At 58.9% G+C, this 10,202-nt stretch overlaps 1 protein-coding gene across 1 annotated transcript in view; it reads left to right on the top strand.

Annotated features, from left to right (window-relative positions):
* Positions 1-7,302, top strand: part of LAD1 (ladinin 1) — a 12,108-nt gene extending 4,806 nt beyond the window's left edge. The window contains exons 2-10 of the mRNA XM_081823053.1: positions 34-171; positions 1,358-2,174; positions 2,698-2,802; positions 3,636-3,679; positions 5,282-5,354; positions 5,460-5,597; positions 5,917-6,003; positions 6,272-6,343; positions 6,670-7,302. Of these exons, the coding sequence (XP_081679179.1) occupies positions 34-171; positions 1,358-2,174; positions 2,698-2,802; positions 3,636-3,679; positions 5,282-5,354; positions 5,460-5,597; positions 5,917-6,003; positions 6,272-6,343; positions 6,670-6,675 (1,480 nt within the window). The 3' untranslated portion in view covers positions 6,676-7,302. The remainder of the gene's footprint in view (positions 1-33; positions 172-1,357; positions 2,175-2,697; positions 2,803-3,635; positions 3,680-5,281; positions 5,355-5,459; positions 5,598-5,916; positions 6,004-6,271; positions 6,344-6,669) is intronic.
* The last annotated feature ends 2,900 nt before the right edge of the window (positions 7,303-10,202 follow it).

The following is a 10,202-nucleotide window of genomic DNA, read 5'->3' as shown; positions in this document are numbered from 1 at the left end:
CTGCACTGACCCTCTCCCCTGTCCCCCCTGCAGCCTGACCAGGCAGTGGACTCTAGAGGATGAGGAGGAGCAGGAACGTGAGCGCCGGCGGCGGCACCGAAATCTGAGCTCCACCACAGACGACGAGGCTCCCAAGCTCGCCCAGAATGGAGACGCACCGGCTGCCCAGAGGTGCCCGGGTCAGGGTGGGGGGACGAGGCACCATTTCCCTATCCCAGGTGACCGGGATGGATTTAGTAGCCCCAGACAGACGGCGTACGACAGGTTTGGCCTGCCTAGCCAATGTGATGAAGGTCTGAAGATAAGCTTCCAGCTCCTCACCCTCCCTAGACTCTCGTCCACACACCAGCCCCCTACCTCTTCGGAAGCAGAACACGGGCGACTTGCTGAGATCGCTTACCCAGGGAGTGGCAGGGCCAGACTTCTCGTCCAGATCTCTCAGTGTCTGGCTTAACCCTTTCCACAGCCCACGCTGCCTCCCTGTCTCCCTGACTCCATGATTCGCTCCTGAGGGGAGGGACACGGGGGCTACTCTTGCTGCCTAGATTTTAGAGCTATGAGGGAAAGCAAGTCCCCCGTGTGCCAGGACAGTGGTGGGCACTCACAGGGAAGGAGTCTCATTTCACCCAAATAAACTCTGTTTGCAGATTGGGAAGCTGAGGCGCAGACAGTGAATTAACTTGCCCCAAAGCACACAGAGGGCAAGGGGGTGAGGGAGGAAAGGAATCTCCTTTGGCTGGAGGCCAAGTGCTACAGGTTTTGGACAGTCTCCTCATGTTACTCTTGTTCCCTTGGGCCCCCCGGGCGAAGGGACAACTCTGTGTGTGCCCCGGGCCACGCCAGGGCCGTGGCTGCCACGTGACTAACAGGAGTGCAGGGTGGCCTGTGGGAAGCTCTGGGTTCTATTCCCAGTTCCACCGCACATTATCTGGGTGACCTTTGACACATCCCTGAATGTCTCTGGTCTTGATCTAAGCTCTAAGGGGCGAAGACTGCATTTATTGCTTTTGATCTCCAACGCCCAGCACGGGGCCGGGCACCTGTAAGGTAGCCGTTCAGTGTTTGTTGATTGGGTCTGGACACGGGATAGTTGGTCCTGGTAGAGGTTTATCAACTTTTTAAAAGCACGGAGTGCTTTGTTCAGATGATTTCCTGGAAACCCAATATGTAAAGCAGGTAAAAGCGATCCTTATTTAAGTGATAGTTGGGGGGTGGGGGAGGCCAGGGCTCTACTTCCTCACCCCCTCCCTGGCAGCCCCGGAAGCTTCTCAACTGGGTCAGGTCGCCCCAGGGTCTCTCCCACCTCTGATAGCCTCTCATTCTTATCTCCCACCCCATCTCCCATCTTCTGGCCTAGACTGCCGAGCGTGGAGGAAGGAGAGGTGCCCAAGCCACGAACCTCAGCCTCTAAAGATGAGGAGGAGGACACCCAGGCCATGCTCAGGACCCGGCAGGAGCGGAGGCAGAGGCGGCAGGTGGTGGAGGCTGTGCAGGCCCCCAGCCCGCCGGGGGCACAGGAGCCAAGGGACAGCTCTGGCCCAGGGCAGGCCAAGCAGCAGCCCCTTGTGCCCAAGAAGGACGGGGAGCCGCCACCTCGCCGGAGACTGAGCCGGGAGCGGCGGGGCCCCTGGGCCGGGGAGGAAGAGAGCTTGGCGGGTCGAGAGTCCGAAGGTGGAAAGAAGGAGGTCTCAGAGAAGTCGGCAGTCTTGGAGAAGCCCCCCGTCCTGGGGAAGACATTAGTACTTGGAAGGAGACTGGTCTCAGAGGAAACCTCCATCTCGGAGAAGGCTCTGGGCCCTGAGAAAACATCTGTGTCAGAGAGGAAGTCAATTCTAGAAAAAACAAGTGTGTCGGAGAAGCTGCCAGCCCCAGGGAAGACTTCAGATACGGAAAGGAGAGTAGTTTCTGAGAAAGCATTGCTCTTTGCGAAGTCTCTGGTGTCAGAGAAGACCCAGGCCACCGAGACAAAGCTGGCCCCAAAGAGGGCAGCCGCCTCAGGGCAGCCCCAGGCAGGGGGACAGCTGGCCTCGGGGGGAAGCCAGCCCCCTCCCACCACAGGGCAGAGGGGAAGGGCCCTCCCCGAGAAGAGCCCACCATCCTCGGCCAAGCTGGGAGAGCAGGGGGCGCCGGACCCTCCGACTGTGGCTTCCCGCCTCCCGCCCATCACATTCCAGGTCGGCAGTGCCCCTGCCCCTCCCAGCCCTGCACGTACCCCTTTAGTCCTGCCTCAGGTGGTCTCTGGCTCCCTTGCTGTTTCCTGTCCTCTCGCCGTGAGGCTGGCTTGGGCCGTTTCCTCTCCCCCTACCTGCTTCTAGTCTCTGTCAGAACAGACACTAAAGCAGGGGCCAGCTGAAAAGGGCATCAGCTGTGTGACAGAGAGCACCACCACCCTGCACCCCATCCTCATCCAGGGCCTGGATTTCAGGACACCAGCAGACTTTTGGGAAGCCACAGGTCCTTCCAGAAGTTCTGCTGGAAAGCTCTGTCTGGTGGCCCAGCCCCACAGAACTGTGTCCACCATCCCCACAGCAGAGGCGGAGAGGCGGGAGGCCCCAGAGGAAGGCATAGGACTGTTTTCTTCCCCCCCCCCCTTCCTCCTGCAGCTCCTGGGATGAGCCAGGCCACATGGGGTCCCCATGGAGGCTTGGGCTTTAGGCTACCCAGACCTCCTGTGTGACACTCCCCCACTCCATCCAGGTGAAAATTCCCAGCAAGGAGGAAGAGGTGGACACACCCTCGCCCACCCAGGCCACCTACAGCAGCTCCCTCAAACGCTCCAGCTCCAGGACCATCTCCTTTCGGGTGAGAGCCCAGGGCACCTTTTGTCTCCAGTCCACTGGAGGGCAAGCCGGGGAAATCAGCATTTATTACAGCATGAGGCCTTAGGTTAGATATCAAGTGGATCCTTTGGCTGGAGAGGGGTTTTGGATTCCCGTGGGTGGCCAAGAGCAGATGACTTGGATTAACTGAAGGAGAGCACGTTAATGACCCAGTGGGTGGATGTGGATGAGAGTGAGCAGCCCCACCTAGTGGGCAAGGCTGGAGCTGCAGGAAGAGGGCACCGGGCGGATTCAGTGGCAGGGGCCCCACACCTGCCTTCATCAGTTCCTGATCTCACCCGGGAGGCTGGCACAGGGGGAAAGGGTAGGGGCTGAGAGCAGTGGGGCTCTCCTAGAGCTCCGTGCTCTGCCTCTGCTCCAGTAGTACAAGTTGTGTGGACTGGAGACTCATTTCACCTTCTGGTATTTACTCTCACTTCCTTGGTTCGCTGGGTGGTTCATTCATTTTTCACTGACTGTGCTTTGTACCCCTGATGTGTGCCAGGCCCTGGGGAGGAAGCTGGAGGCCTGGTGTTGATCGGGGCTGGTCCCTGCCTGGCAGGGCTCATGGGCAGTAGGAAGGCAGACAGGAAAATAGATGGTTGAGGTGGGGGGTGGGGCACAGGAGGGGCTTTTGACCCAGCCTGGTGGGTGGGGGCAGGTGTCTCCCAGACAAGAGGAAGGCCTTTAATGGAGGTTTGGTTGGGGGTTGGAGGAGGAGGAGGAGGAATATTCAGAGAGGTGAGCCCTTCTCTTGTGGAAGGCCCTGGCCTCCTTGGGACTCTCACTCATCAGAGACTTTCCTTCTTGTTTCAGATGAGCCCCAGGAAAGACAACTCAGAAACAACCTTAACCCGCAGGTCAGGGGCCTGGAGGCTCTGGCTTTGTCTGATCTGGTCACGTTCAGCCTATGCGTGTTGAGTGTCTGCCCTGTGTACTCCCAGGCAGGGCCACAGGGCACCTGAGGGGAAGGTGCCATCCTCAGCCAGGGCTCCAGGTCCTGCAGGGACACTGGACTGACATGAGGGTCGGAGGCCCAAGGAGATGGAACAGGGAGGGAAGGGATCAGGGAGAGCTTCCTGGAGGAGGCAGGGCTTGGGTGGGGCTCTGAAGGTAGAAGAAGTTGGGGTGGAGAGGAGGAGGAGGGCCTCTTAGGAGGGGGCCTATGAAGAGTACAGGGAAGGGGAAGGCTCTGCTTTAGCAGGCCTGATGCTGGGGGGCCTGGGAATCCACATGTTCCATGAGCATCCCCGTGCCCCATAATTTTGATGCAAGTAGTTTAAGGACTGTGGTTTTGTTTTTTTTTTAAAGATTTTATTTATCTACTTGACAAGAGACACAGCGAGAGAAGGAACACAAGCAGGGGGAGTGGGAGAGGGAGAGGTAGGCTTCCCGCTGAGCAGGGAGCCCGTCTCGGGGCTCGATCCCAGGACTCTGGGATCATGACCTGAGCCGAAGGCAGATGCTTAACGACTGAGCCACCCAGGCGCCCCAGGACTGTGTTTTGAAGAAAAGAAACTGAAATGGGGTCTGAAAAGCAGTTGTGCTTATGTATTAGGAATTCCATGCACTCGTGCTGTGTCCACCTGCCCCTACACATTTGCAGAGGCCGACTGTCCTGGGCTAGGCCTGGGGTGACGGTGGCGGCAAGGGGGCCCACAGATGAATGAGACATGGCTGCTACTCTCCAGCATCTCCCACTGGGCCAGTAAACATGCAAGAGCCCCTCAGCAGGGAGGTGCAGGGACAGGAACGTGGCCCCGGAGTGGCGGCAACAGCCCAGCCTGCGGGAGCCAGAGGACATGTCACAGAGCAATTGACTTCCGGGTGGGACTGGAAAGAGAGGGCCCAGCACAAGTAAAGGCACAGAGGGTGAAAAACGTGAGGTGTCTGGTTAACTGGCACATAAGCGTGTGGAGAAAGGGGTTGGGGCATCGGGGGGACACTGGTGTCAGGACGGGAGGCAGGGACCAGACCACCAGAGCCTTGTGTGCTCTACCAGGGAGTTTGGTCCCTGCCCCGTGGCCTGGGAGGCTTGAGCTGGAAGGAAGGACAGGGTGGGCTTCGTTTGGGGTGGGAGCGGTGGCGGCAGGAGGGGGAGAGCTTGGGGTGGCAGGCCGAGGGAGCAGAAGGAAGGTGACTGCGGTGGTGGGGAAGGTGGGGGCGGGGGAGATTCAGGAGACGTGTGAGGTGTGAGGTGGAAGTGACAAGACGGGGGAGGAATGGCAGATACTTCCGATCCTGGGGGTGTCCTGCTGAGTGGGATGTTTCTAGGGAGGTGAGGAAGGTCCTTGGACTTCTGCAGTCGATTTTCACCTTGGCCAAGTCATTAGAGTCTCGTTCAGTGAGGGAGGCCGTCTTCTCTTTGTCCAGAGGGTGGGTGGGCACTACTCAGGCTCCGGGAGGGCTGAGGGCAGAGGTCTCACCCGGTTTGTCCTGGCCTGTCCTGGTTTGTCCTGCAGCGCCAGCATGCGGCTCCCGGCTGGCACAGTCAAGTTAGGGGAGAAGCTGGAGAGATACCACTCGGCTGTCCAGGTGGGCAGGGCTCCTGCGGAGGGGCCTCCGTACCCGACCGGCTTGGTGGGTGTGGCCCGGGCGCCTCACCTCCGTGGGTCAGCCATCTGTGTTCTCTGATTCCAGAGATCAGAATCAGTCAAGTCTCCCGGCTCCTCCCGCACCGAGTTCTTTGTGGCTCCCGTGGGCGTAGCCAGCAAGCGCCACCTCTTTGAGAAGGAGCTGGTAGGCCAGAGCCGAGCAGAACCGGCCTCCAGCCGGAAGGTGAGGGGCTCAGGCCCAGCTGGATGTTTAGGCTGATTAGGCCTGAGGCTTCCAAACGTAGAACCGGGTGTTTTCATGTGTCCATTTTGGCAGAACCTGCCGTTGACTCGAGTTGCCACGCACGAGCCCATCTCCTTAGCTGCGCACAGCACTCCCTTGGGGGGTGGGGGTGGGTTGGGGGCCTTCCCGGGTATATGTGGCACGTGCTGAGTGGATATGGGAGCAAGGTAGAATCGGATCCTTGTGCCAGGGCCCTTTCTGAAGACACCGTGCTGTTACCAGCAGCTCCAAGCCCTGAGATGCAAGCCTTTCTTTTCAGGATAACTTGAGGCTTTCAGGGGTTGTGACATCAAAGCTCAACCTGTGGATCAGCAGGACCCAGGAGTCTGGAGATCAGGACCCGCAGGCACGTTGTCCCTCCCTGAGATCTCGTGCTATGGGCCTTTCATGGTGGAATGACCTGGGTCAGAGAGGGGGCAGCCCTGAGGGAAATGGAGATGTGCCCGGAGCGGAGACCATGCGGAGTAGGGAGGCCTAAGTCTGTCACCAGGAGGCAGAAGAGAGGAGGAATGGGTCTGGGGTCTTCCCTCTCAGGAAGGGGAGGGGCCTGGGGAATCCCAAGCCCCCTCTGCAGTGTGCCTTACTCTGCCCTAACCCCTCACGTCTCCAACCAGGAGGTGCGGAAAGAGTCAGGAGCCACCAAGAGGACCCAGTGGGGAAACAAAGACTCCTCCCTGGATGTAGAGGTGAGGGGCGGAGAGGGGCTGGCCCTGGGGAGACCCCGCCCCCACCCCCGCCCCCACCCCTCCAACTGCATAGTCCCAGTAGCCGGAATGTCAGGGTTCTGCTCTCAGGCTGGTTTGACCCAACCTCGAGAACACTGGTCGGACCCCTGAGCTGGTTTCTCTGTGCCCACAGCTCTGCAAAGCCCCTTCTTCAACAAGCAGGTTCGGGGCTTCTGACCATTGTGGGTGTGGGCCTTGGGCCAAGGGATGCCTTCCTGTCCACAGACCCCCTTCCCTCTCAGCCCTAGGAGCCTCCTTGTCTTTCCTGACAGACCTCTGCCCCACAGGTGTGACGAGCCCTGCCAGGATGGACCTGCGAGTCTGCATCTCAGGGGCCCTCCCTCAGGCCAGGCCCCGCCACCAGCAGCATCCCTGTCTCTCACCCCTGCTCCCTCTCTGCCTCTGGACCTGGCGCCACGAGTGTCGAGGAGCTTCAGCCACCTCCTTCCCAGTCTAGCGTCTGGGGGCGGGTGTGCCCCGGCCCCTTCTCGTCCCACTGCAGGCGCAGCAGATCCTGGGACCCGGTGTCCGCCCGGGCACAGCACCGACTCTCGTCAGCACCGTGTGGCCTCCACGTCCTGTCCGGAGGTGGCCTCCAGGCCCTGCTCACGTCCAGGGGCGGGGCGGTGCTGTCCCCCCTGAAGTGTGCCTCCACGTGCCTGTGATGTCTGTCCCTCACTGAGGCCTGGAGCCACCCCCCTCAGTCCCTGCGGCCTGCCTCCAGCTTGCTGAGGCCCGTCAGGCCAGATTGGCCAGGCGCTGCCCTGTGTCTTCCGTGCGCCCTGTCTCCCTGCTTCCTTTGCCTCTCGCTTCCTTGGCCTGCTGCTCGGCCAGCAGCTTGGTGCCGTTTTGTGCACGCCTTCACCCTCTTTCTGAAAAAGCTGTTCTCAGGAAAGAGCTGATAAACTCATTCACTCTCAGGTGTGACTAATAAGACCTTAAGAATGGATTCCTTCCCGGAGGACTTGCTTTTGAGCGGGGTCATCTGCAGAGTGTGAGGAGGATTGTTGTGACTGGATGGGGGGGTCAGGTGTCGTTTTCCCTGCAGCCCCTCTTTTCCTCACGTTGGGGTGGGCGGCCACCCGGTCCTACCTAGTGGCTTGGCGGGGGGGCTGGGACTACAGTGCCACGGCTCCGCCACGCTTCCCCAGCGCGGTCTCCCCGCCCCCAGTGTCATGGCCCGTGTGAGCTTGGAGAAGGCTGAGCTTTCTGAGCATCTAGGACAGACCGAGCTCAGTCTGGTGCTCTGTCGAACCCCTTAATGCTGTAATTAAAAAAAAAGTGTATGTATGTGTGTGTACACACGTGTGTATTATACATATATGGATATACATTTATATCACACATATTTATATACTCTATATTACACACACACCTATACGTATATTATACACACACACACACCTATTTTTTTTCCCCCATTTAAATTTGATTAGAACTCTTCTTCCTGACTGCTCTGGTTTTACCCAGAACCAGCTGGGGAGGGAGGGAAGGAGAAGTGCAGAGCCCTCCCCACTTCCACTTTGTCCCTTGTCCCCAGGCATACCTGGAAAACCCCAGGGTTTCTCAGAACACAGCCCTTAAGGGCATCACGAGGCCTTAGTTCCCCAAGCTTGTGGGCGCTGACACACCAGCCAGGGACTACCAGCCTTGTCCCAGTGTCTGTGACTAGGAGTGAGGGCTCCTGTCTTGGGTCCTTTGGTCCAGGGGACAGAAGGCGCTCAGGGCCCCATCTGTGCAGACCTCGCAGTGACCCCAGGCTGGCCCATCTGCAGCTGGTGGCTGGTCCCGAGCCTGCACTGAGCTGGGGATAGTGGGACCTGGAGGCCCCGCCCTGCACCCCACTAATTCCCCCAAGGGCTGGAGCTTTTGCAAGAGCTCCACCTCCAGAATTTGAGGACAAAACCAGCGTTGCCCAGAGACTCAAAGGACCTGCTGGACTCAAGGTTCAAACAAGGACCTAGGATTTTTGGACGCTCATGTTCCCAAGTTTGGGAAGTCTCTTGGCAGGTGAATTTGTTTTGCAGGCAGGACTGTCCTCACACAGGCTTTTCTTGGGAGAGACTCCCAGAAACCCTCCTCCAGAGTGGAGGCCTGGGTGGGGGCGGAGGGGGCTGGCTTGGGCCGGGGTGTCTGGGGGATCGTGGTGGCTACTTCCTCAGGGTGTTGAAACGCTTCATGCCTGCACATCCTCCCTGGGGTGACCATCAAGGACAGGCCGCAGGGTAGAGTGTTGGGGGACATGACCCCGTGACTCCCTGTCCTTTGTATTCATGCCTCCCTTCTTCCCTTCCCCCACAAAGAGGCCCTGATCTCATTCCTGGCAGGGGACAGCCACGCGACAAGGAGACAATTATATGCACAAGATGATTTCAGCTGGGGACAGGTGTGAGGACAGAGTGCAGCATGCTGGTACTGGATGGCTAAGCGGGCAGGGGAGGACTCTTGGGGGAGGTGACATGGAGCACCCTCTGGAGAGAGAGAAGTCCCCCTATCCATATACCTACCACTCCTTGCCCGGTCTACTCTCCTGCCCTAGTGTCCTTGGGACCCCACACGTGCCCTGCTCTTTTGTGGGTCCTTAAAGTTGCAAGCAGTGTTCCAGTGTATGCTTCTTCCAGTAAAACTCTGGGTAAGCACCATCTCTTTGTTTCCTCTTCCCTTCTACCATTAGCTCTAGGAGGGAACTCATGTAGTGTAAGGACAGGGCACCCATGACAGGCTGGGAGCAGCCCTGCCGTGTCAAGGTGTGGCTGCTGGAAAGCGGCTGGATTTTCTCACTGCCTGCCTGTCCCCCCCGCTTCTCTGAATTAAATCCCTGCTTTAGAACAGTTAGTAAAAGCCTCACATGGTCCATGAGCGCCAAGAACCTACTGGATTTTTTCGGGGAGGCTTTGGTGATTTAGATGCTCAGGTGCCTCTCCCAGGCATCTGTGCAAACAAATTATGGCCTGTTTGAAGGACTGTTGGGCTTATGAGGAACAGTTACCCACTGAAAGTGGCTCAAGTGAAGGGAAGGCCTAAGACAAGCAATCCCTAGATTCCAGGAGATTCCAGGCCAGGACACAAAGCAAGGCTGGGCCCCGGTGGGCTAGATAGGAGAGAAGGACCATAATGCTTTTCCTCCATCTCTCAGGGACAGCCTGGTTGTTCCCTGTTCCTCTGTCAGCTTGCTCCCCCCACCTGCCCCCCCCCCCGCCTCCTCTCTGCTGGCCCATGCCCCCTGCTCCCCCAGGATGCTGTCTGGCAGGCCCGTGGCCTCGGCTCGCCCTGCCACAGCTCTGCTGGCCGCCTAGAGGGGCTCATGGCGGGATAAGCCTAAAGGTGGGCCATCAGACCACTGGGCTCCGAGGCCACTGGGGACCCTGGAGGGGACAGTTTCAGCTGAGTTGATGGGGCAAGAGTATGATAGCGGAGTCAGGGAGCCGCAAGTGGAAATCCCACATTCTCTCAAGAACGGTGGCGGTGGGCACAGCAGAGTAGCTCCCAAGACAGCAGGACTGAGAAGAGAGTCCAGGACTGGGAGGCTTGGATACATGGTCAGGTGGGGGGAGGAGGCCAGGAAAGGGGGAGACTGGCTTTCTTCACCCACGGAGAAATAGATAAGAATGTGCATCACTGATGGGCAAGATCTGGAAGGGCCGGGGGTTTCAGAGTTCAGGGGCACACGGGAGGAGTGGGCCTGGCCCAGAGGAGGGATGTTCCTTCTTCAGAGGTAGGGGAGAGGCCTTGGAAACTCAGAGACATTGAGGGGGGCAGTCAGCTCGGACTTGCTTTCCGCCCCCGATTTCCATCCTGTATTGAGCCCCAGGATGTCTTG

The sequence above is a fragment of the Leptonychotes weddellii genome, chromosome 6, assembly GCF_054177405.1.
Source record: "Leptonychotes weddellii isolate Sample4059 chromosome 6, ASM5417740v2, whole genome shotgun sequence".
Lineage (NCBI taxonomy): Eukaryota > Metazoa > Chordata > Mammalia > Carnivora > Phocidae > Leptonychotes > Leptonychotes weddellii.
The sequence above is the reverse complement of the archived record's forward strand: the minus strand, read 5'-3'. Positions and strand labels throughout refer to the sequence as shown.